The sequence below is a fragment of the Scyliorhinus torazame genome, chromosome 15, assembly GCF_047496885.1.
Source record: "Scyliorhinus torazame isolate Kashiwa2021f chromosome 15, sScyTor2.1, whole genome shotgun sequence".
NCBI classification, from domain to species: domain Eukaryota; kingdom Metazoa; phylum Chordata; class Chondrichthyes; order Carcharhiniformes; family Scyliorhinidae; genus Scyliorhinus; species Scyliorhinus torazame.
The window spans coordinates 134,339,999-134,367,688 of record NC_092721.1 but is presented as its reverse complement, the minus strand read 5'-3'; the positions used below and the strand labels follow the sequence as shown (position 1 = coordinate 134,367,688).

The 27,690-nt window shown below is 44.1% G+C and overlaps 1 protein-coding gene across 1 annotated transcript in view; it reads right to left on the bottom strand.

Moving 5' to 3' along the window:
- Nucleotides 1-9,407: 9,407 nt before the first annotated feature.
- LOC140391833 (ras-related protein Rab-39A) overlaps nucleotides 9,408-27,690 on the bottom strand; it is a 46,640-nt gene continuing 28,357 nt past the window's right edge. Inside the window, exon 2 of the mRNA XM_072476776.1 lies at nucleotides 9,408-10,378. Within this exon, the coding sequence (XP_072332877.1) occupies nucleotides 9,952-10,378 (427 nt within the window). The 3' untranslated portion in view covers nucleotides 9,408-9,951. The remainder of the gene's footprint in view (nucleotides 10,379-27,690) is intronic.

Sequence of the window (27,690 nt, the reverse complement as noted above, 5' to 3'; positions counted from 1 at the left end):
ACAATTGGTAAAACTCCATTCAAATCAATTGTATTTTTCTAAAGAACACTCTTTGAATGGGAGGGAGGGGGAGGGAGGAGGTACAATGTAAAAAGATCAACGTTTACAGCCACATATTCTTATTTAATGTGCCAATTATTATTTTAATTTTCCAAATAAAATATACCAGAATTACAGGGCATAAATTTTATTGAACTTAAAATGTGACTTTCAAATAAATAATGTTATATTTAAGTTTGCACGTCCACATCTGCTTATCGCATGATCTTTGGTTTATTTGTGTATAATGGATTTATATTAATTTAATCCTATATCAGGATTCATGGTTATTATTAATCTATGAACTTGTTTTTTTTGTCATTGTTTTACTGCAATACAGCTCGACACCAGCACCTACTTTAAAGCAATATAAACCAGCACCACTCAAGTGTACCACTTAGTTGACAGAAAAGGAGAAAACTGTCTGAAAGCACTGTAGTTTATCCAGTTTGGGAACCCTATAATAGAAAGGAGAGCAGAGCTGTGGTAAAGGCACAGCACATATTCACTAGAAGACTAAGGATTAGGGGATGCAGTCAAGTGTATAAAGTTACAGAACAATTTCAGACAGCAATAAGGGAAAGATTACTTTCTGGCATCAATACAATATTTATGAAATATTTAATCTGTGTTGTGAAGTTGCGCCTGAAATGAAGAAATCTTTTCACACAAAGGATTCTTGAAATTTGAAATACGTTACTGCCAGCATAACTGAAATTGACTCAATCAAGCATAATGTTTAAAAATGAGTTAGAAAATTAAAAATTAAGGAAAGAGCAGGAAGATAAATCTAAAGATAAACCCACCATGGAATTAGTCCCAAGCACAACAGGCCAAAATAGCCTCCTTCAGTGTATATATCGTCATGTATAAACATATAAAAATATATATTTCTATGATTTTATGTTTTTACCTGCAGATTACTTCTCTGATGCTCAAATGGCAATGATTATTTTTAAATACCCAAGAACTAAGTTTTATTGGCTCTTCACTAAAGTCAACAAGTTTAAGGATATCAGAAAGAACTTCTTAAAAATTAAAGTCAACGTATACAATCTGTGCAGAGAATCCCACCATTAGGAATGATGGTATACTAGTTTGGTGGCAAGAACACGGTGGATCAGAAATTCTAATGCTGGCCTGACTCAATTGACTTTCTCCAACAGGGGATGGGGGGAAGAGCTGGAATATATCTACAGTGCTTTAAAAGGGAAATCCCAGCAAAAATAAATCACAATTTGGAAGCATACAGATGGGATGGATTTGTATTGGGGGCAGGCAAAGTGGAACAGACAAAATTAGTGATGTTAGCCCTCCAGTCCCACAACACTTAATGATATTCGGGGAGGGTGTTGAAACTGTACAGGATCTGTAATTAGGGTGTCTTCGATGAGACTCTCTTTAATTAGTGGGGGGGAAGAGAGAGGGGTGGCGTGGGGGCGGTGGGGTGGGCGTGTCTTGCATTGTGTGGGGGGGTGGCCCTCCAATGGACTTTGGGGGAAACTCCCTTAAGAAGGTGCCCCCAGGGCAGCACGGTGGTGCAGTGGTAGCACTGCAGTCTCGCGGCGCAGAGGTCCCAGGTTCGATCCTGGCTCGGGGTCACTGTGTGTGGAGTTTGCACACTCTCCCTGTGTTTGCGTGGGTTTCGCCCCCCAAAACCCAAAGATTTAAAAAATTTTGAGTTATTTTGTTACGGGGGGGCGTTTATTGTTTGTAAGGGGAAAAAATTGTTTTGTTAAAAAACTTTAATAAATATATATTTACAAGATCAATTGTTATTTTTATCATTTCAGTCATCTTTCAAAAGCAGAAACTGCAAACAATAATTAAAAGAATGGTTAGCAGGGGAAGGAGAGAATAGTCTGGTGTTAGTAACAGCTGAGAGTAGCCTAAATAAGTCTCATATTCAGGAATATGATCTTCTGTACCTTCCAGCAAAAGGAAATCTAGGCTGCTATTCCAAATTTTGACTCTTTTTAACTGCTATAAAGTTGTATGAACACCCGACTTGTTGAACTGCCACCTGGATTAATGGGACCACGTTCAGAGTTGGATCTCATCCCAAGTTCAATGCAGGCAAAATTGGGACTTGCTATATAACCTTCCCATTTGAATCCCTATTTGTTGATTTTGCTGCAAAGTAATTCCAAACTCGTTACTGCAAATAAATACAGTAAATAAATTTAAGCAAAATATGGGAAACAACCTAATGTGACAAAATTTATCGTCGTTAGAATTTACAAAAAAGACCATTTGCAAGATCAGAGGAAATATTGCGTTTGCTTAATATAAATCTGGATATTAACAAGCAACACTGTGCCAGATCATGAACCCATGGGGTATTTATCACCTCAACAAATGTTGGACCTGGTTTAATTTACCATTATTTTAAACTTATGATTTTTTTTCTCCTTCTGTTAGGAAGTAAAAACTAGTTTTTAGGAATACATAATTTTCTAAGGTCAGACGTCATTGCCAAAACTGGGGGATCAAAAGAAGTCAAACTATACATCAGAACAATTAATTATTTCGGAGAACAGGGTAAAAGTGCTGGCATTTATAAATTATTTTAGGCCTTGTCTCAAGTATACAACTGTTTTAATTAATTTATTACGGTAATTATGTATTCAGTTGCTAATTATAAATCAATAAAAGTGTTAAATTTCTCCTTTTCAAAACAGTTTAGATGAATAAAGGCCACCCTAAAATTGCCACCTTTCTCTCAGGTGGGCAAATGCTTGCTTCCAATTCTCTGAGTTAGAAAGGCATGGGGATGGGGAGGTCATATAAAACAGGTTTGGCAAAATAAGCCCTCTGATTTTTATTTTTCAATTGAAAACAACTCCCTACGGTCAAGATTGGGATTTCACCACATCAAAAATCTCTCGCCCAAAGGACGACGATCAAATCTGACAGTAGGTCAATCATTAAAAACAATCTCAAAATTCCATAAAAAAAGGAAAACTCAAACCATTTTAATTTTGTGTAAATGTTTGGGAATGACCGATTTTTCTATTCATACATCAATAGTCTAGATCAAAACAAAAATCCAAAGTAGTGTTAAACCTACCAGCTGTGTTGGTCTACTTTTTTGTCTAAATATTTCTCCAGCTAGATATAGAAGAAATTGATGCAGCCCAAACACAAGCTAGTTCTATCTACGGTGTTCAACAGGTGAGGGTCATCACTGTTCAGCCTCTGCTCCTGCTTGGTCGATGCACAGAGGTGAGTTAGGTACATTCACAATATATGCTAAACTAAAAGAGAATGTGTGAAATAGTTTAATATTTAAGACCCGTCATGTACAAAATGATGCAATTAATATTTAACTTGCCCAACAAGTTCAGCTATTATGATCTGAACAAATAAAGAACATTTGATTTTCACCACTGAACCTACATCTTAAATATTATCCTCATGATATTTAAAATACAAATAAGTTAAAACATTTTTATGTAAGTAAGTGGTTTACAGTCTACAGGCTATTAATATGGATTCAGTTAAACCCCATCTGGTAAACAACTAGATTTAAAAGTCTCCCAAATTCATCTACTTATTTACATTCCCTTCATAATTCAAGAGCAGGCTGGTGTGCTTAAGATTCAGCACATTGCATGCATGATCGAGACACGACAGAGAACTGTTTAAATGGTGTCTATTTTGTGAGTTGTGCAGAAACTAACAACAGTAAGTGCAAAGATATGAGCAAATGCATACAAAGATAGGCTGGTTTACAAAAATGAGAAGGATTTCTATATTTCTCATTGGACGATTAAAAGTTTATTTAATATTTAAACTTTCAAAATTGCACGTACTGGTAATGTTCAAGTCTTCTGTAAGTCACAATGGGGGTAGTACTTTTCTTGCTCCCTCAATCATGCACTCTCCACACTCATCTCCAGTCCACGACACAAAGATAGGAGAGAGTAAGTGATCAGACAGGTAGGAGAAAGCAAGTTATGAAAAGGACATAGGGGTCAGCGAAGGGCTTAGATAGGTTAAGTGAATGGGAAAAGAATTGGCACTCGGAATATAACGGGCGGGATTCTCTGATCCTGAGGCTAAGTGTTGATGCTGTTGGATACGCCGTCGCGTTTCTCGACGGCGTCAACACGGCCCCAGGATCAGCAATTCTGGCCCCTACAGGGGTCAGCAGGGCGCTGGAGCGGTTCACACCGTTCCAGCTGCTGATCCGGCAGTGGAATGGGCGCTGGGGGATGCGCGCAGTCCCATCGGTGCGATTTCCGCGCATGCGCGGTGTCTCCCTTGTCCGCACCGGCGCAGACCCAACATGGCGCAGGAGTACAGGCGCTGGCGCGGAAGAAAGGAGGCTGGGAGACAGAGATGCCGGCACGCCGATCGGCGAGTCCCGATCGCGGGCCAGGCATCGGAGGCCCCCCTGGGGTCGGACCCCCCCTCCCCGCCACAGGCTGCCCCCTGACCCTTCAAAGCCAAGGTCACGCCGGCTCAGAGCATGTTATAACGGCGCCGGTGGGACTCGGGTTTTTGTTTTTTTTTACGGCCACTTGGCCCATCCGCCGGATGAATTGCGGGGGGGGGGGGGGGGGGCGTGTAGAGCGGACCCCGACTGCCGCCGTGCCGACCACGCCCGTCCCAATGGCAGCGATTCTCCACTCTGCGGGGGGTGATACGCGCTGCGGCGCGATACGCGCAGCCCCCCGGCGATTCTCCGACACGGCGAGAGGTCGTAGAATCCTGCCCAATGTGGGAAAATGTTAACTTCTCCACTATGGCAGAAGAATAGTAGAGCAGCATATTTTTCAGATGGGGAGAGAATGTTGAACTCTGCAATAGAGTGGGGCCGGTGTCCTGTACACGAGTCATAAAACGTTAGAATGCAAATATAGCATGTGATTCGGAAGGCAAGTGGAATGTTGTTGTTTATTGCAAGGGGGATGTAATGTATTTTTTAATTTTATAAATTCAGAGTATCCAATTTCTTTTTTCCAATTAAGGGGCAATTTAGTGTGGCCAATTCACCTATCCTGCACAACTTTTTTTGGGGCCGGGATCGAATCCAAGTCCTCAGCGCCGTGAGGCAGCAGGACAAACCACTGCGCTGCCCCAAGGGGATGTAATATTAAGGAAGTTTTGTTATAGTTATACAGGGCGTTAGTGAGGCCACATCTGTAATCCAGATGTGGTCCCCTTGTTTAAGAGAGCATATAATTGTATTAGAAGCAGGGCTTAGAAGGCAAGCCCTTAGAAGGTTTTTATGAGAAAAGGTTGGGTCTGTATCCATTGGGTTATGATGAATGAGAGGTGGTCTTATTAGCTTGACATCTGTCGTAGGAAGGTGTTAGAATTGATCATTAAGGAGGTTAAAGCTGGGCACTTAGAAAAACAAGGTAACTGGGCTGAATCAGCAGGGTTTTGTGAAACAGAAATCATGTTAAACCAATTTATTGGAGTTCTTTGAAGGAGTAGAATGCGCAGTGGATAAAGGGGAGTCTGTAATCATACTGTATTTGGATCCCCAGAAGGCAGTTGATAAGCTGTCGCATTTGATCTTATTGCGGAAAATAAAAGCTATGGGGCGGGATTCACCGATCCGCGGGCAGGCCTGTGCCGTGGGGGCACTCTATTCCTCTGCATCGGCCGATGTGTAGATGAACCCTCCCGCACATGCGCGGGGATGACGCCAGCAAGCGCTGGAACTCCCGCGCATGCGCCGACTTGCGCCGGCCAGCGGAGGCCCTTCGGCACCGGTTGCCGTGGCGTCAAGCCCCTATCCCGTCGGCCGGCGGGGCGCCAACCACTCCAGGGCGGGCCTAGCCCCTGAAGGTGGGATTCTCACCCTTGGGGCGGCCCGATGCTGGAGTGGTACACGCCACTCCGTCCCGCCGTGACCCCCGCCCCGCCGGGTACGGGTGAATCCATGGTGTATGGGTAACATATTAGCATGGAAAGAAGATTGATTGTCTGGCACAAGACGGAGTATGAATAAATGGGTCTTTTTCTGACTGGCAAGATAAGACTATAAGACACATGAGCAGAATTAGGCCATTCGGCCCATCGTGTCTGCTCCGCCATTCAATCATGGCTGATCTGTTTCTCATCCCCATTCATAAGAACACAAGAACTAGGAACAGGAGTAGGCCATCTGGCCCCTCGAGCCTGCTCCGCCATTTAATGAGATCATGGTTGATCTTTGTGGACTCAGCTCCACTCTCCGGCCCGTACACCATATCCCCGAATCCCTTTATTCTTTAGAAAGGTATCTATCTTTTTCTTAAAAACGTTTAAAGAAGGAGCCTCAACTGCTTCACTGGGCAAGGAATTCCAGAGATTCACAACCCTTTGGGTGAAGACGTTCCTCCCACACTCCGTCCTAAATCTACTTCCCCTTATTTTGAGGCTATGCCCCCTAGTTCTGCTTTCCCCGACCAGTGGAAACAACCTGCCCGCATCTATCCTATCTAGTCCCTTCATAATTTTATATGTTTCAATAAGATCCCCCCGCATCCTTCTAAACTCCAATGAGTACAGTCCCAGTCTACTCAACCTCTTGTCATAATCTAATCCCCTCAACTCTGGGATCAACCTAGTGAATCTCCTCTGCACTCCCTCCAGTGCCAATATGTCCTTTCTCAGGTAAGGAGACCAAAACTGAACACAATACTCCAGATGCGGCCTCACCAACACCCTATACAATTGCAGCATAACCTCCCTAGTCTTGAACTCCATCCCTCTAGCAATGAAAGACAAAACTCGATTAGCCTTCTTAATCACCTGTTGCACCTGCACACCAACTTTTTGCCATTCTCCTGCCTTGTCCGCATAATCCCTGATCCTAATAAACAAGAATGTGTCTATCTCGGTCTTAAAGATGCTCAGTGATTTGGCCTCCACAGCCATATGTGGCAAAGAGTTCCACAGATTCACCACTCTCTGGCTGAAGAAATTCCACCTCATCGCAGTTTTAAAGGATCATCCTTCAGTCCGAGGCTGTGCCCTCAGGTTCTAGTTTTTCTTACTAGTGGAAACATCCTCTTCATGTCAAGGCCTCTTCTAGGCCTTTCAGTATCCCTTAAGTTTCAAAAAGTTCCCCCCTCATCCTTTTAAACTCCAAGGGCAGCACAATGGCACAGTGGTTAGTACTGCTGCCTTACGTGCCGAGGACCAGGTTCAATCCTGGCCCCAGGTCACTGTCCGTGGGGAATCTGTCCATTCTCCCTGTGTCTGCCTGGGTTTCATGCAAGGTAGATTAATTGGCCACACCAAATTGCCCCTTAATTGGAAAAAAAGAGAATTGGGCACTTAAATTTTTTTTTTTTTTTTTTAAATCCTTCTAAACTCCGATTACAGACCCAGTACAGTACAGGATGTGACGAGGGACGTTCTGCAGGCGCCTGAACTTTTTATAATTTAGATCAGTCATTTAGATGGAGGGCGAAGGCATGGTAGCTAAATTTGCAGATGACACAAAGATAGGTAGGAAAGTATATTGTGAAGAGGACATAAGGAGATTTGCAGATGGATATAGATAGGTGGAGAAAGTAGGCAAAAGAATTTGCCAGATGGAGTCAAATGTGAAGTTGTTCAGGAAGTGAAGTTTGGCAGGAAGAATAAAAAACAAAGCATTACTTAAATGAAGAATGGTTGCAGAATATCAAGGAGCAGAGGGATCAAGGTGTTCTAGTGCAGAGCAGAGGGATCTAGATGCTCTAGTGCACGAGTCGTAACAAGTTTTTATGCAGGTACCGCAAGTAATTAAGATGGCTAATGCAATGCTATTCTTTATTGCGAGAGGAATTGAATCGAAAAGTAAGAATGTTATATTTCAGTAATGCAGGGCATTGGTGTGACCACATGAAATGAAAATCGTTTATTGTCACAAGTAGGCTCTAATGAAGTTACTGTGAAAAGCCCCTAGTCGCCACATTCCGGCACCTGTTCGGGGAGGCTGGTACGGGAATTGAACCCGCGCTGCTGGCCTGCCTTGTTCTGCTTTAAAAGCCAGCTATCTAGCCCACTGTGCTACATGTTGAATACTGTTTGCAGTTTTGGTCTCCTTATTTAAGGAAGGAAGTACATGCACTGGAGGCAGTTCAGCAGTTTATTAGATTGATACCCGGGATGAGTGGGTTGTTTTATGAGGAAAGGTTGGGCAGACTGGAATTTAGAAGAGTGAGGAGTAACTTGATTGAAGTATAGAAGATTCAGAATGGTCTCCACAAAGTGGACATGGAAAGGATGTTTTCTCTTGTGGGCGAGTCCAGAACTGGGGCACTGTTTTGAAATTAGGGGTCCCCATTTTAGGACAGAGGTGAGGAACTTTTTCTCTCAGGGGTTGTGGAACTTTGGAAGTCTGTCTTAGAAGGCAGTGGAGGTGGTTGGTCACTGAATATTTTTAAGGTGGAAGTAGCTATATTTGCGTTAGGTAAGAAAATCAAAGGTTATCGGGGTAGATGGGAATGTTGCATGCGAAAAACAAACAGATCAGCTATAATCTTATTGAATAGCAGAACAGGTTCGAGAGACCAAATGGACTACTTCTGTTCCTATTTCGTATGAACATACAAGATCCAGAGGGGTCTTGACAGAATCGTTGTTTCCCCTTGTGGGAGAGACTAGAACTAAGGGACACAATATAAAAAAGAAGTCTCCTATTTAACACAGATGAGAAGAATTTGTTTCCTTTCAGAGGGTCATTCGTCTGTCAAATTCTATTGCTGCAGTGCAGGTAGGGCCATTGAATATGTTTAAGACTGAAATGGATGGCTGACAAGAGAGCTCAAGTATCTAGGAGGTAGACAGGAAAGTAGAAGCTATAGACCAGCGATGATCCTATCCAATGTGGAGCAGGCTCAAAGGACTGAATGGCCTACTCCTGCTCCTAATTCATATGGCCCACAGTGCAAATATAGAAGAGATCAAGTTCAATGGCCACAGCAGTCTTGTCTCTCTCCAAAATAAAAGGGCAGCAGTTTGTAACTCTCAATTGCAACATTAAAACCTACAAGCCAAATAGCAACATGCCATGCCACAGAAAATATATAGACTATTTATTAGCCAAACATTACATAATGCTGTCTCACAAAAAAAGGGTAGTGCAGGGCTCTAATGGGAGGGGCTTTGGCCAACATCTTTGTGCATACAATTAGCTAAGCATTTAGTTTGCTGCCTTGTATGAACCATAATTGTTCGACTGCAGGAACATAGACATCAGCACAATGATAAATTGTGGCAGTGCAATTTTTTGCAGCCTCTCTTAACGGGACAATTCTGTTCTCATTCATTGCAGAATGTTTTCACTTCCTCTTTTATTGTTTTCAAGTTTGTCGACCATTGGCACTTCATTAAACATGCAAGGACAGTAAATAGGTTCAAAGCAAACGTTTGAAAATATTCGTAATTAGGAGTTTAATTAAAAGATATGGAATTAAGGAATTGCAGAAAACAAATAAAACTCTACTTCGAAAACATTCAGTAATTTAAAGCCAAGAATGCTTTGCACACCCCAGAAACTACTAAAGCATTTCGGAATTTGATTAAACCTTATTTAAATCATTGCTTTGGGCAATGGCTCATATCAAATATACACTTTCATTACATTTTTAATTATACTCTTCAATTTCTCTAACAGATTGGCCAGTTTTACAGTAAGGCAACAAGTCCCAAAAATAAAACTTGATTTTACTCTGCAAAAAAATACTCTTACTATTAAACTCTGCTGCTCTGATAAAATAAAATTTGTGCATTTCATGTTAGAGAAGCTCTGTAGCCAAATTGGGGTACTTACTTTCCAACAAAATATATTTTAACCAAATCTATGCCAGGCCGAGAATAAGCCCCAGTAAATTTGCTGAATTTCCAGATAAGTTTGCAGAAAAGGTTAAAATGTACACAAAGCAACTCTTTGGAATAGAGAGTTCTTTATCCCTGTGATTAGCAAAAGCACCGTCTTCCAGGCTTCACTGCTTCCTCAGAAGAATGGACAACATTAGGAACCACACCACTCTTAACACCTTCCCACCCTTGTTGGATGGATATGTTGCCTTTTTTGAGCAGCTCGTATATCTCTCGGGTTAGAATAGTGAAAGACTCCTCCACATTTGTAGAATCTTTTGCAGAAGTCTCTATGTATTTCATACCAGATACAGCTGCAAGTTTCTCCGCCTCCTCCGTTGAAACTTTCCTTTGGGTTGCCAAGTCACATTTGTGTCCGACAAGCAGAAATATGATTCGGTATGGCTGAACATGCATTTTTGCTTCTTCCAACCAGTCACGCACATGTTCAAAAGATCTCCGATTTGTGATATCAAACACAAGAAGCCCACCAACTGAATTACGGTAGTAGGAACGTGTTATGGACCTAAGAAGGGAAGAAGAAAACAGTCAAAAGAGAATTTTTCCTCTTGGAATCAGCGATAAAGTATTTTAAAACCTAATTTGAGTGTTAATATTTTGCTTAGATCTTTGCAACATGTCAATATAAAGTTTCATGATAACCAGCCCCCAACAAAAAGAAAGCTCCACAATCAACTAATGTGAAAGTCTCTTGTAAAATGAAAAGTGCAAACACTCAATATGATCTCAAACAAAGAACAATACAGCACAAGAAAAGGCCCTTCGGCCCTCCAAGACTGTCACCGGTCATGATACCAACCTTTGCCAAAACCCTCAGTACTTCTTTGTGCCGTATCCCTCTATACCTATCCTATCCACGTGTTTGTCAAGATGCCTTTTGAATGCCGTTAATGTATCTGCTTCCACAACCTCCCCTGGCAACGCATTCCAGGCACTCACCACCCTCTGCGTAAAAAACCTGCCTCGCACATCTCCTCTAAACTTTGCCCCACAAACATTAAACCTGTACTCCCTGGTGACTGACCCCTCCACCGTGGGAAAGAATGCCTGCCCATCGACTCTATCCATGCCCCTCATAATCTTGTAGACCTCTATCAGGTCACCCCTCAACCTCCGTCGTTCTAATGAAAACAGTCCAAGCCTATTCAGCCTCTCCGCATAGCTAACACCATCCAGACCAGGCAACATCCTGGTCAACCTCCTCTGCACCCTCTCCAAAGCCTCCATATCCTTCTGGTAGTGTGGTGACCAGAATAGTGTGTAATATTCCAAGTGCGGCCATACCAACGTTCTATACAACTGTAGCATGACTTGCCAGTTTTTATACTCGATGCCCCATCTAATAAAAGGAATCATTTTGTACAGTTTTCGGAAGTGCCTACAACTGTTTTGCCTTGGTTACACAGATAAGTGGAAGATCTCTTGCATGAATTCACCTCAGTTTTGTGACATAGCAACCCGGAATGTCCCAGGTATAAATTTTCATGGAACTGGCTGTGCATTCCAATCCAGAATGGGGGGGGGGGAAGAAAGAGAATGTTGCATGCTAGAGTTGGAGGGGAAAGGTTCAAAGGAGAATACAATTCAATAATCGTCTTTTTTTTCCTTGTTATGACACCGGCAGGAAGTACAACTAGGATTTGGAGGACAGGATCGGGTTTCACTTTGATGTCCTCCACACTGATGATTATAGAACTGGGAATGGATCATTTCCCCTCAGGGCACCACGGTGGCACAGTGGTAGCACCGAGGAGGTGGGTTCGATCCAGGCCCCGGGTCACTATCCGTGTGGAGTTTGCACATTCTCCGTGTGTCTAGGTGGGTCTCACCCCCCACAACCCAAAAATGTGCAGTGTAGGTGGATTGGCCACGCTAAATTGCCCCTTAATTTAAAATGAAGTATTGGGTACTCTAAATTTGTTAAAAAATTGATTGTTTTCCCCCCCCCTCATTTCTGATGCCAAGATAGTAGTTGCTTTTGATCCTGAAAACAGAATTCATTAAAATCACAAATTGCAACTGTATATTACCATCATTCACTGTTGATTTTCCATCTCCAATTGGCCATGTTGCTGTACAGCAGCAATATCTAACATTATATAGGGCAGCACGGTAGCACACTGGTTAGCACAGTTGCTTCACAGCTCCAGGATCCCATGTTCGATTGCTGGCTTGGGTCACTGTCTGTGCGGAGTCTGCACGTTCTCCCCATGTCTGTCTGGGTTTCCTCCGGGTGCTCCAGTTTCCTCTCTCAGTCCAAAGATGTGCAGGTTAGGTGGATTGGCCATGATCAATTGCCCTTAGTGTCCAAAAAGGTGGGGTGGGGTTACTGGGATGGGGTGGAGGTGTGGGCTTGGGTGGGGTGCTCTTTCCGGAGGCCAGTGCAGACTCGATGGGCCGAGTGGCCTCCTTCTCACTGCAAATTCTATGATACGTTTCCATGATATTCAAATGTTTGGTCACAAATGTACTTAATGTTTGGTATTGAGAAGAAACTATAAAAACGCCAACAAAGACAGGTATCCAATAATCTCATTAACCGCGAATGCCTTCCGGGTGGCGCGGTGGAGCAGTGGTTAGCACTGCTGCCTCATGGCGTCGTGGACCCAGGTTCAATCCCGGCCCCGGGTCAGTGTGTGTGTTGTTTGCACATTTTCTGCGTGTCTGCGTGGGTCTCACGGCCATAACCCAAAGATATGCAGGGTAGGTGAATTGGCCATTATCTTTTTATTAAAACAGTAAAAATATATACAAGGTTAAACGGTACAAACACAAATTTTGTGTTGGAGAAACAGGGTACCCTCCCCTCAGCCCCTTAATTGGAAAAAAAAAGGTCATCCAACTCTCTTGATTGGGTCGGTATTTAAGTAATTCTTGGTCCCTTTTAATCTCTTTTCAGTGAAAACAAAGGATTGGGCTAGATGTTCAGCATCTCAGGATTTTAGTAGCTCCTTCTGATTTGGAAGTTTACAGTATCAGTAATTTTAAAAAGATTACAGGAAAGGTTCTGATACAGTGCAATACTATAATAAAGTCTTTCCGATTCAGATCATGACCAAAATGAATTCAATCCTTCCCTATGTTCATTTCTAATTCTTGGAAGTAGAACTTAATTAGGAAACAATGAAAAAAATTGTACTGGAACCAGAAAACTTAAAACATGCAGCATGAATCGAAAACCCAAAAGAACTTTATTGCGTATAAGCTATGAAATGACAAATTCTCCCCAATCATCTTTTGACCAAACACTATGTATATAGAACCTTTTCTTCACAGAAATGGGGATGCTTGGTACACCCCCCTCCCCCAGGCCCAGCAGTTATTATTATTATTATTATTAAAGTGAATTGTAACTGCTTCACGCAGGCACTTATTTTGGATCTAACTAAATGAACAAATTGTCCCACAAGGAAGTTGACTGTTCAGACAGCCTGTTAAATAATTTAAGGCCAGGCTATATTATAAGGATCTAAAGGCCTCTCTTCAAATATTTGTATCTTGCCACATTCAGAAAATACAAGGGAGAGGTGGGTTCTTAAAACTGCTTAAAGAAAAACTACCAGGGATATTTTACTTTGCTAATTTATTTATGAATTTATTAAAAGAGCCATTTAACCTGCAATGCACTTTTAAGTGGATAGTCTTAGTTCTAATAGAGAATATAATGAAAAAGACTATGAGCACAATGCTCCAGCTAATATTAATTATGGATATCCATCAAATATTCAAAGTAACTTTTTACCTTAAATCCTCAAGTGCTTCAGTTGTCAGGCAGCTGAACACAGAAGGTTGCCCGCTTTAAGATATACTACTCGACAACCGGAGAAATAGAGGATTCAAAATACATTTGAAACTTTCCACAATACCTGATTTCTTAAGAGAAAAATCAATACATTGATACCCTTCTGAACCGGATTACATCATATATAGCAACTATGGGTGCTGCCTCGTTGATTAAACTCCTCCCTTTTAATTAGTCCTTATAATTAATTATTATTTAATTGTCAAAGATGGTCTTATGTTATCACTGTGAGTCGATAGCTGGTCAATGTGCACTTACAATATGTTCTAATATCATTCCTGATTTCCAGAAATAGAGGTTTTTGAAAGTTTCTTTCTTCGCCAGCTTAAAAGAGTTGCATCCCTAGAATTATGTTCAATTCTAATTCATTGAGCTAAGTTCTAGAGATGTCTCATAAATAGGTAATGGTTATTAGTACCAACCTGTGTTAGCATTAATCTTCCCTAAATTTCCTTTGCTAGGGAAAAAGGAAAGAGGCCCGGTGCTACCTGGTAGATGGTACGAATGAGGTGACACCTAGTTAAAAGGCTAGTACTGCCCATTCTCTGTACAAAGGCTTGTGGATAAAAATAGCTGTTAGCCTGCATCCATTTTCTCCGTTCTAAAGTATAATATCTTAAATATCCATGAATTCTACCTATTTATTCGGGCATTTCTTCCACTGGTCTTTTACCCTTTTTGGTTGTCAGACTGCCGCTGAGCTCGGATGCGAACCTGTAGCTTTTGGGTCTTTAACATAAAGGTAGCCCTGTATAGTTATTCACCAGTTTCAGTATCTTTGTCTTAACTAGATAGTCAGGTCTACTAATAGAATCATAGCTTCACAGAACCCCTAACTGACAGCTGTGTCTGTGACAAGCAAGTTTCTGAGTTCACTTATGTGACTTCATCAAGTTGGTTACCTTTCATTTGAATTAATTAGCTTTAACCTGGCAGCGACTGGCTTCAGAATTTGGCCTGATCAGTCAGTTGTTTCACTCGTGAGCCACTGCCGGTGGGGGACATTAAAGTTCGCTCCCCAGAGTATATCACTTTCATGAACTTCCTCCAAGTTACATTAAATATAGAGGAGTACTAATTTGTCATATGAGGAAGTGGTGATCAGCAGATTTCCTTCATCTTCTCTGATCTGAAGCCATGAGGTTTAAACTGGCTTGTCAATTTATGCACTCAAAGAGCTGCTCCCAACTACGCATCATTGTGCCCTCACTTATTACAGATATTTCCTGCCAACAAGGACAGGATAAACTCAGGGATGATGGAGGAGCCTGGAATGCAATAAATATGATTCTGCAAGTATGACTATCTGGCTGTTGCTTGACTAGTCTGTGGGGTATCTTAGGCACCAGTCTCCAAAATGTTGATGAGGAGGACAATGCAAGGTTGACTGGACAATTGATTCAACAATATGTAACCATTCATTGGTATTTGAGTGACCATGCAATTGCAACAAAATGCCAGTGACAATTTCCTTATGCAACAGACTACAGTAATACTCTAATATTGAGTGTGCTGCTCGGAAAGGTTCATTTTCAACAAGGCAAGGATAATGTAATGACCGTCTGAAAACCTTGCTATCTAACAGATGACAAATAGATTGCTTGTGTTTAAAGTCAAGCCAACACTTGAAGAAACATGTAACAGATTTTTAATAATTAGAATAATTCGGAAAATTGAGTCAAAGCAACTTCTCAAGTCAATTTAAACATCAAGATTTGCAACGGAACAAAACTAAAATACTTATGACTAAATACCAGATACAAAAATACAGAACTCCCCTGAGACTATCATATCCTGCTCAGGTGGTGAAAGAACCAAAAACATGTAACATGTCGGAACGACTGTTCAAATTAAACCCCAGTTAAATTTCATTTGGTCAGTAATGCTATTTTTCCAATTGTGACTTTAACAGACTCAGTAATAACTTTAACTAAATTTCGATTGAATTAGATTATCAAGAAGATGCCTGTAGGTTACATCTGATTAAAGCAATTGTTATGTGACCCTTGGAATACTGTCCTCAAAATGGGCAGCACAGTAGCACAGTCTGTGTGGAGTCTGCATGTTCTCCCCATGTTTGGCTGGGTTTCCACTGGGTGCTCTGGTTTCCTTCCACAAGTCCCGAAAGATATGCTGTTAGATAATTTAGACTTTCTGAATTCTCCCTCTGTGTACCCAAACAGGCGCCAGAATGTGGCGACTAGGGGCTTTTCACAGTAACTTCATTGCAGTGTTAATGTAAGACTACTTGTGACAATAAAGATTATTATTTATTATTAAATGAGCATGAAGGCTTTTTATTGTGTCATTAAACATTTTCAATAGGTTCTGGTTATTAACACTTTTATGATCAATTGCAACGACAAAGACAGCATATTAATGTTAACAGGAAAGTATAGGTGATCACTCCAATTATTATACATCCTAATAAGCTCCTTTTCTGATCACCTGCCAGGGTGTTCAGGGCACAAAGATTCACACAAAACAAACACCTCAATGCATTGCCAACTAAGATCAATCTCCTGTGCGTCATAAATCAATCTCAGATTAAGATACGTTTTATTGAATGGAGTTCAACAAATTTAGATTGTGAACATTCTCCTCCATCTTGATCCCTTTTTGTTTTTTTGATTTCCTTGGTTTGGTCAATACAGCTCCACCCGTAACCCACAGGGCCATCTGTCCCTTGTTTTTCAATTTTGCTTGCACTGAGCAGTGAGTGACATGTGTTCTCCTATTAACACATTCTGTCACCTTGCCTATATGCCACAATTAGCATATCTTCAGGGCGCAACGCTACCATTAACACCCTCTTTGTCTCATGTCCATGACATCTTTGTCAATCTCTCCTTAGCTCTGACCTTCTACTCTGCTCCATCCTGTCGTGTTGTGTTCTCTGCTCCATAGACGAACCAACATGGTTGCGGATGGTACAACTCAGTTTTATTACTAACAATATTTACAATGATAAACTGGTTACGGTGGTTCGTTCATTACCCTCTAACCTGTGGACCTAGCCCTAACACTATCTTGGAGAAGCACTCAGCACATGGTGAATGTCTGAGTCGCTTGCTGTGAGCTCTGTGCCCTGAGCTGTCTCCTGCTGGAATGCTCCGGAAGTGTTGTGTTCCCCGTTTTATAGTGTGTGGGCTCTTGCCTGTGATTGGCTGTGGTGTTGTGTGTGTGTTGATTGGTCCGTTGATCTGTCCATCAGTATGTATGTATGTTTGCACCATGAGGTTTACCTGAATATCATGACACATCCCTTTTCTAATTATGTAATTCATTAAATTTTTACCCTTCTTCAGTTCTGCCGAAGTCATATGAACTTTAAACGTTAACTCCTGTTTGTCTCCCCCCCAGGTTTATCCAGAATTTTCTATTTTTAGTTCAATTTATATAATAAGAGACCTGGGGGTATATGTGCACAAATGATTGGAAATGGCAAGGCAGGCAAAAAAAGTGAGTTTAAAAGGGCAGACAGGAACCTGGGCTTTATAAACAGAAACATGGAGCACAAAGGCAAGGATGTTATCATAAACCATTATAAAACACTGGTTTAACCTCAACTTTAGCATTATTTCAAATCCTGGGTTCTACATTTTAAGAAGGGTTTAAGAGAGTGTAGAAACGATTAATGATAATAGCTTCAGGGATGAAGACTTCAGTTACATAGATGGATTGGAGAAGCTGAGGTTTTTCTTCAGAGAAGACAAAGTTGTGAGGCTTGATAGAGGTATTCAAAATCATGAGGAGTCTAGACAGAGTAGATAGAGAGAAACTGTTCCTGTTGACAGGTGGTCGAGAACAAGGGCAGCACGGTAGCATTGTGGATAGCACCATTGCTTCACAGCTCCAGGGTCCCAGGTTCGATTCTGGCTTGGGTCACTGTCTGTGCGGAGTCTGCACATCCTCCCAGTGTGCGCGTGGGTTTCCTCCGGGTGCTCCGGTTTCCTCCCACAGTCCAAAGATGTGCAGGTTAGGTGGATTGGCCATGATAAATTGCCCTTAGTGTCCAAAATGGCCCTTAGTGTTGGTTGGGGTTACTGGGTTATGGGGATAGGGTGGCGGTGTTGGCCTTGGGTAGGGTGCTCTTTCCAAGAGCCGGTGCAGACTCGATGGGCCGAATGGCCTCCTTCTGCACTGTAAATTCTATGAAACCAGAGGTTCTACACAAGGTGATTGGCAAAATAAACAACGGCAGCATGAGGAAAAACCTTTTAATGCAGTGAGTGGTTAAGATTTAGAATGCACTGCCCGAGAGGGTAGTAGAGCCAAATTCAATCATGGCTCTCAAAAGAAAATTGTATATACACCTGAAGAGAAATAAAATCCCAGTGCTATGGGGAAAGGATGGGAGAGTTGGACTAGCTGGGTGCTCTTGCAAGGGTAGTTGAATAATTTCCTTCTGTGCTGTAACAATTCTATACTATTTATATTGTACTTGCCTTAATTTACATGGTGACGGTATTATTCTAACAACAACTGAGGACTCTCAATTATTCACCAGTTTCTGTTATTCATGGGAGTGGGACATGGGTGTCTCGATTATGGTAATAATAAAGTTTACATACTTTAAAAACCTCTTAGTTGCCTCTCACTTTGGGCCTTCCTACTTCTTGTACATAACCAGACGACGAGCAGTTGTTACCTTTTTCCTTATATAGTAAAGCATCAGTAAGCCCTTGCCTAAAAATCATGCAAATTGTTGTCTGGATTTAAAAACAACACCCAGATCACTAATAGTATAGCTTACTATAGTAGCTTTACCCAGTTCACAAACCTTGGTCCAATCCCAAACCGCTCCAGAACTTCCATCAAGTACCCCCATTCTACCCGGTCAAACGCCTTCTCAGCATCCAATGCCACAACCACCGTTTCCTTCCCCTCTGCCGGTGCCATAACGACGTTCAATACCTTTCTAATGTTTGAAAATAGCTGCCTCCCTCTCACGAACCCAGTCTGATCTTCACCTATCACCTTCGGGGTGCACTCCTCCAGCCTACCCGCCAGTACCTTCGCCAATATTTTTGCGTCCACATTCAGAAGCGATATGCGCCTACACAACCCACACTCCGTCGGATCCTTATCTTTTTTTAGCAACAGGGAAATCGATGCCTGCCCCAACGTTTGTGGCAACACCCCCTTCCCTATCACCTCTTCAAACATCCCCACCATCAGGGGTGCCAGCTTATCCTTGAATTTGTTTATAATATTCCACCGGAAACCCATCCGGCCCTGCCACCTTCCCCGACTGCATCCTCCCAATCGCATCCTTTATCTCCTGCTCCACTATTGCACCTTCTAATGTAGCCCGGTCTCCCTCCCCTAACCTCGGGTACTCCAACCCATCAAGAAATTCCTGCATCTCACGGTCTCCCCCAGGTGACTCTGACCTGTACAATCTCTCATAAAATTCCTCAAAAACCTTGTTAATCAGATCCAGAGCCACCACCAACTTCCCTGCCCTATCCCTCACCTGCACAATTTCCCTTGTCGCTGCTTCCCTCCGGAGCTGACCCGTTAACATACTTATCTCCATGTTCGTAAACTGCACCCCTTGCTCGTCTCAGTTAGCGCACCGCCTTCCTGGTAGATAGTCGGTCAAAGCTCGCCCTTAGTTCCTTCCTCTTTTCCTGCTTTGCGGGGTCCCTATCTTCTGCATAACCCCTATCTACCTCCAACATCTCATCTATTACCCTCTGCCGCTCCAGCCTCTCCTCTTTGTCCACTCTGGCCTTAAACAAAATCACCTCCCTCCTTACCACCGCCTTTAGAGCCTCCCAGACAACTGCCTTCGACACCTCGCCAGTACAGTTGAACCCTACATATTACTTTAAAAAAATGTTTTTAAAAAATATTCTCCTTTTTCACATTTTCTCCCACATTTACACCCATCAACAATAAACAATAGTCAGCAAGATATGTCAATCCCCATAATAACAACGATCCCATCCGCCCACCAACCCCCAAACCTCAGCCCACATGTTTACATAAACAAATGACAAAAAGGAATCAGGGATTACCCGTAGTCACCCTTAATCTACACAGATCCCCCCCAACTAATGTTCGATGTTATCCAGTTCTTGAAAGTGCATAATAAATAGCGCCCATGACTTGTAGAACCCCTCCGAGCTTCCCCTCAGTTCGAACTTAACCTTCTCAAGGGTCAAGTATTCCAACAGGTCCCCCCGCCACGCCAGGGCACTGGGTGGAGAGGCTGCTCTCCATCCCAGCAGGATCCGCCTTCGGGCGATCAACGAGGCGAAGGCTATGATATCTGCCTCCGCTCCCGTTTCCAACCCTGCTGGTCCGACACCCCGAATATGGCCTCCTGGGGACCCGGGTACAGTTTCACACGCACCACCTTGGAAATTACCCGAAACACCTCCTTCCAGTACTCCCCTAGCTTTGGACAGGACCAAAACATATGAACGTGATTCGCGGGCCCCCTCCCGCAACGCTCACACACATCCAATACTCCTTCAAAAAAATCGGCTCATCCTCGCCCTAGTGAGGTGCGCTCTATATACCACCTTCAGCTGTATCAGCCCCAACCTCGCACATGAGGTGGAGGCATTCACTCTCCGGAGCACCTCACACCAGACCCCCTCCTCTATAACCTCTCCCAGCTCTTCCTCCCACTTTGCTTTGATCCCTTCCAGTGGTGCCTTATCCTCTTCCAGAATAGCTCCGTACACCGCTGACACTGCCCCCTTCTCCAGTCCCCTTGTCGTCAACACCTCCTCCACCAATGTGGAGGCCGGTTCCTCTGGGAAGCTCTGTATCTCCTTCCTGGCAAAATCGAACCTGCATGTACCTAATCCCTTCTCCCTGCTCTAGCCCATACTTCGCGTCCAGCTCCCTCAATCCTGCAAGCTGACCCCGAAGAAACAAATCTTTTAGCGTCTTAATCCCCTTCTCTTCCAATTTCCGAAAACTTCCATCCCACCTCCCTGGCTCAAATCTGTGGTTCCCCCGAATCGGCATTTCCCTTGACCCTAAACCCAACCCGAAGTGTTGGCGAAACTGCCTCCAGATTTTCAATGAAGCTATTATTACCGGACTCCCTGAATATTTCCCCGGAGCTATCGGGAGCGGCGCTGTTGCAAGTGCCTTCAGCCCCGACCCCCTGCACAAACTCTCCTCCATTCTGACCCACTGAGAATCCACCCCTCTGACCCAGCTCCGGACTTTCTCCACATTCGCCGCCCAGTAGTAGTACAACAAGTTCGGGAGACCCAAACCCCCTGCCTGCCTTCTCCTCTGCAGCAGCACCTTTCTCACTCTGGCCACCTTCCCTCGCCATATGAATGAGGTAATCCTTCCCTCAATCTCCCTGAAAAAAGACTTTGGCAGGAAAATCGGTAGGCACTGAAAAATAAACAGGAATCGCGGCAACACATTCATTTTAACCGCCTGTACCCGACCTGCCAGTGACAGAGGAAGGCCGTCCCACCTTGCCAGATCGGCTTTCACTCTCCCCACCAAACTAGTGATGTTGTACCTGCGAAGCCTCCCCCACTCCCGGGCAACCTGCACCCCCAGATACCTAAAATGAGTCCCTGCTCTACGGAATGGCAGCCCCCCCACCCCTGCCCCCACCCCCGGCCGAGACAACACCAAGTACTTACTCTTGTCCAGGTTCAACTTGTACCCAGAGAAAGACCCAAATACCCGCAGTAGTTCCAATATTCCTCCTATCGATGCACTCGGCTCCGACACATACAGCAGCAAGTTGTCGGCATACAAGGACACCCTATACTCTATCTCCCCCCCCCCCCCAACACTATTCCTTTCCATGCTCCCGAACGTCTCAACGATTGAGGTTCCCAACGGCTCAATCGCGAGTGCAAACAGTAAGGGGGGACATAGGACTTCCCTGTCTCGTCACACGGTGGAGAGAGAAATATCTCAAACTGATATTATTTGTGCGGACACTCGCCTTCGGTTCCTTATATAATAGCTTTACCCAGTTCACAAACCTTGGTCCACTCCCAAACCGCTCCAGCACTGCCATCAGGTACCCCCATTCTACCCGATCAAACGCCTTCTCGGCGTCCAATGCCACAACTACCTCGGTTTCCTTTCTTTCCGCTGGTGCCATAACAACGTTCAAAACCCTCCTAATGTTCGAAAACAGCTGCCTCCCTTTCACGAACCCAGTCTGATCCTCCCCTATTACCTTCGGAAGGCACTCCTCCAGCCTACCCGCCATTACCTTCGCCAACACTTTTACGTCCACATTCAGAAGTGATATGGGCCGATACGACCATCACTCCGTCGGATCCTTATCTTTTTTTAGTAACAGGGAAATCGATGCCTGCCCCAAGGTTTGCAGCAACACCCACTTCCCTATCGCCTCCTCAAACATCCCCACCATCAGGGGTGCCAACCTATCCTTAAATTTTTTATAATATTAAACCGGAAACCCATCCGGCCCTGCCACCTTCCCCAACTGCATCCTCCCAATCGCATCCTTTATCTCCTGCTCCACTATTGCTCCTTCTAATGTAGCCCTGTCCCCTTCCCCTAGCCTCGGGTACTCCAACCCATCGAGAAATTCCTGCATCTCATGGTCTCCTCCGAGTGGCAAAACCTACATATTCCTTAATTACCTTTTCAATTTTGTCACAGAACACTTGGTCCCCCAAAAGTCCCACATCTAATTTCCACCCCGGCTTCTGCGCTACCCCCTTCTCCAGCACCATATCCACCCAATGCGGAGCATGATCAAACACTGCAATTGCCGAGTATTCCGACCCCTTAAACGCAGCCAGCAAAACCTTCCCCACTACGAAAAAGTTGATCCGCGAGTATACCTTATGGACTGCTGAGAAAAACTAGTACTCCCGTTCCCTCGGGTGCAGAAACCTCCAAGGGTCCACCCCTCCCATTTCCACCATTAGCCCAGCCAACGCCTTTGCCCCCCCCCCCCCCCCCTAATGGGAACAGCGAGTGCGGCCGTGATCTGTCCAACCTTGGCTCCTGCACCAAGTTTCAGTCCCCCCCCCACTATCAGTTTGTGTGTGTCCAAGTCGGGGATGGTCCCAAACACCTTCTTTGCGAATCCCACATTGTCCCAATTGGGGCTGTATACACCTAACAGCGCCACTAATCTCCCCTCCAGTGCCCCTGTCACAATCACATATCTACCCCCCTGATCTGCCATCTGGAAGCGTACTCTTTAACTGAATATTACCGCTACCCCTCGAGCCCTTCTGTCAAATCTAGAGTGAAACACCTGACTAGCCCAGCCCTTTTTAAGTCTCACCTGGTCCTTCACCCTCAAGTGAGTCTCCTGCAGCATTGCTACATCGGCTTTCAAACTTTTAAGATGCGCAAGCTCCCTTGACCTCTTGATCGGATGTCCTAACCCCCTCACGTTCCTTGTGACTATCCTAACTGGGGGTCTCTCACCCCCCCCCCACCCTTCTTATCCACCATCATCATACCACCGAGCCCTGCCCCATGAGCCTGACCCGCCCCTATCCATTATTAATACTGAACCCCTTCCTCCCCTCCCAAACACCCCCCCTACATTTCCTCTCGAAAAAACATCTCCCAGCATCAATCCCCCCCCCCCCCCCACCCCCGTCGCTCACCTCGTAGGCCCATTGAAACCTGCTAACCAGGCTCCAATGTCCTCAGCCCTCCTCTCACCTCCGTTCACTAGCCAACTTTAGTTAGCTAACGTGGGTGGCTCCTCCCGCCAAAATATACCGTCCCTTCCCACCCAGTCCCAGAGAAAGAAAAAACAAAAACAATCCAACCCATACAATTCACTAAACTAAGATATAACCGTCGCAACACAGAATGCCAATCAACCCAACCAATAACTTGAAAATGAAATTAAATGAAGTGAAAATCGCTTGTCACAAGTAGGCTTCAAATGAAGTTACTGTGAAAAGCCCCTAGTCGCCACATTCTGGCGCCTGTTCGGGGAGGCTGGTACAGGAATTGAACCGTGCTGCTGGCCTGCTTTCTTGAACTCTGTAACAATATGAAGAGAAGTAAATTATAGTACACATCAGTAAAAAGAAGGTTTTAGCATTTATACATTTTCCAGCTCCCCAATCACAGTCCACAGTCGCTCTTCCAGCTCCGCTCCTCACTTCTGTCATAAGCCTTCTGCCCTCACAAAAGCCTCAGCCACCTCCGCTGTCTCGAAATAAAAGTCTTTGGCATCATACGTCACCCTCAGCTTCGCCGGGTATACCATACCAAATCGCACCCCCTTTTTGTAGTGCCGCCTTCACTCGCCCGAATGCCGCTCGTCTTTTTTGCCAACTTCACCGTCATGTCCGGGTAGATCCGAACTCCAGCACCATCCCACTGCCGCGCTTCTGCTTCGCCCAGCTTAACACCTTCTCCTTCATGCAGTACTTATGGAAGCAAATAATTACTGCTCTTGGCGGCTCATTCCCTTTGGGCTTCGGCCTTAATGACCGATGAGCTCAGTCCAGCTCGTACCGGGAGGGGTTCTCACCCTCCCCCATCAGCTCCGCCAACTTCTTAGCGAAGTACTCTGTTGGCCTTGGACCCTCTATCTCTTCGGGCAAGCCCACAATTCACAGATTGTGCCGCTTCGACCTATGCTCGGAGTCCTCGGTTGACCACCACCCTCCGCAGCTCGTCCCCCATCGAGGTGAACTGGTCGTTGTGCTGCAACACGGCCTCCTCCACTTCCTTCATCTTCTCGCCCTGCTCTTTCACCTCGGCCAATGTCTTTGCCACAGCCACTCTCACCGGGGTGATTGCCTCCTCCATCAATGACTTCAATGCGACCACCGTCTCCTTCCTCAAAGCCTCCACGTGCCTCGCAAACTGCTTTTTCAGCTCCACCGCCATCACCTCGGTCATCTTTTCCACCGTAAGTAGTGTGGCCCCACCATGCAGTCCAGCATTTGCCACCTTGACAGCACTTTTGCTTGTCCTCTCATTCAACGGCGAGCCCGCGTTTCCTCCCCTCCTCCACACTGCTTTTCGCATCCTTTAACGGATTATTATTTTTCTTTTTTCTCACCCTTCCTTCTTTCTTCAATCTCTAATTTCTTTAAAACTTCTTTCTCTTTTTTTTTTGTATTCCTCCAGAATTTCCCTGGGACTGGGCTTCAGTCTTCTGACCACATTCTAGGCGGGAGCCATCCGGTGTGGGACATGTCACCTACATCGCTTCGGGCCTGCAGCCTCCGTTTGGCTCCACCCCCGCTGCTCCTTCCAAATTTTCAGGAGAGAGAAAAAAAAATTTCTCTCCATGCTTTTTGAGCCCTTCGGCTTTCAGGTTGTTTCTTAGCGAACAAAGTCGCTCCTCCTCCACGTGCAGCCACTCCGCCGAACCCACCGGGACCAGTCTCTCCTCTCCCGCCCTTCCAACACTCCGGCTCCGTGAAACAGAGCTTTGACGCTCGAACAGGGCGAGGGAGACAGGGCCGACCCCGGAGAAGTTTAATTTTTAAAAAAATTCAGCGGGGAACCCCCCCGAAAAAGACCGCGATATCGCGGACCGGCGGGAGCGTCTCCTTAACGCGGCCGCTCCGCTCGTGAACACCACCTGAAGTCCGCAATTGTGCATTTCTAAGCGAGGGAGGAAGCAAAATAAAACAAGCAGGGCTTTTGCTCTTGATCACAATTTATTTTCTCCTTTATAAAAAAGCACCGGTGAATTTAATGTAAACACAAGATTAGGCCTGCCCATAAATGGTTGAACAATAATTACATTCATTTGATGGGATAGGAGACAAAAACTAGCATAAAAGCACTTGCTTGTTGGCATTTTTGACCATAGCTCAGAACAAAGACTTCCCCAATCCCCTCCTAAAGGTATCAATTCCTTTTTGGGATAATGCACCCACTGGTAACTTAATCTCAAGCAGCCTCACAATAAATAACTTCCTGTTATATACACTGCCAGATATTCAGTTCCAATTGAGTTTTTTTTATCTATACTGTTTCCTACCAACCAAATGCCACCCCAGACCACAAAGCTCAGGCAACTCGGTCAGATTTGTACTTCTACTTATTACTCTTTGACTTGCCTGGTCTGAAATTCAGTGTCGGTATTTCAAAAGGGTTGTGTATGTTTTTAGGCTACGTTTATTTTTGACAAGATCCAAATAGCAATGCAGATATAATTGGTTTAAAAGCATGTTCTCAAAAATCTGTCTTTTCCCCCTTAATAATGCTGGTAACATCAGAACAGGGTAATATTTATTGGTAGAAGGTTTAGAGGACAGCTCAGCTGCAGTATTTTCAGTTGGAGGATGGTAGGGTTCTGGAGCTCACTGCCTGGAAGGGTGACAGAGGCAGATATTTTCATTGCATCTAAAAAACCTGAAGATGCACTTGAGGTGCCATAACCTACAGGATTTAGACCAAACGCTGGAATGTAGGATAAGGCTGGATGGCTCTTAGGTGAATTGGTCACAATGGGCCGAATGGCCTCCTTCTGGGTTGTAAATTCCTGGCTGGGATTCTCTTGTCCTGCCAGGCAGGACCCATCGCAGGCTGGAAAGGAAAATTGTAGAGCCAGCCTCAAGTCCATTGACTTTCAGTGGCACCAGAAAATACGAGCCATAGGCTGGGCCGGAAAATCCCAACCAACGTTTCTATGAATTTCAGGACCAAGGACATTGTCCCTATTTTTGCAGTACATGCTTATAAATTAGGTGCATCATTATTAAGGTTAAAGAATTAAGACCAAAAAATATATATATTTTTTTTAAATGTAGCCTTTTCATTGGAGAAATAATGAACAAAGAAAGAACAAAGAAAAGTACAACACAGGAACAGGCCCTTCAGCCCTCCAAGCCTGCGTCGACCATACTGCCCATCTAAACTAAAATCTTCTACACTTCCGGGGTCCGTATCCCCCTATTCATGCGTTTGTCAAGATGCCCCTGAAACGTCACTATCATCCCTGCTTCCACCATCTCCTCCGGCAGCACGCTCCAGGCACCCACTACCCTCTATGTAAAAGACTTGCCTCGTACATCTCTAAACCTTGCCCCTCACACCTTAAACCTATGCCCCCTAGTAACTGATGAGAGTAGGACATTGTTGCATTACAATAAGGTAATATGCTGCACGTGTTAAAAGGTTGCTTAGAACAAAGCTATAGCTCAGGGAAAACAATGATTTTGAAAAAATTAAAAATTTAGAGTGCCCAATTCTTTTTTTTCCCCAATTGAGGGGTAATTTAGCGTGGCTAATTCACCTATCCTGCATATCTTTTTGGGTTGTGGGGGTGGGACCCACGCAGACACGGGGAGAATGTGCAACCTCCACATGGACAGTGACCCGGGGCCGGGATCGAACCCGGGTTTTCAGCTTCGTGAGGCAGCAGTGCTAACCACTGCACCACCGTGCTGCCCCCAGGAAAAGCAATAATAGGAAGCAACAAAATGGTGCGAAAAGGCACAGGGTTTCAGTTCAAGCAACTGGTTAGTCATAGGACATTGGATCAAGCAGATAGAATTCAATAAAGAAAAGGACATGAGAGAGATGCCATATTTTTACTTTGTAATAAAGAGATCTATTGCTATCTTGACACCCTGTGGCATAAACAAACTTGGAGAAACACCTTAACATGCTTATTTGTATGGGTGTTTCAGAAGTATTTTGCAGACATTAGTGTTTCTCGCTTTACCAATGTGTTAAGAACTTATCCAACAATTTTTTGTGATTGTTTTCTCATTAAATCCTAAATTAGAACATTAATATATGTTAATATTACCAATTAATATAAATGCAAATTGATATAAAAATTGATTTCTACTTCATACTAACCCCAAAGTTCATAGGTACGCACCTGTATAGCCCAGAAGCTCAAGGCTTAGACATATCACCAATTTGGTATCTTTTTAATGCTCAACAAGGCAGAAGACATCTGTTCTCAAAACGGATTGTCCACTTGAGTACCAAGTACAAGTAAAAAGTCAAATCTAGCCTAGATTTGGTACAGAGGAAAAAAATCTACACTCAATATGTGCTCTAAACCCAACAATTTATTAACC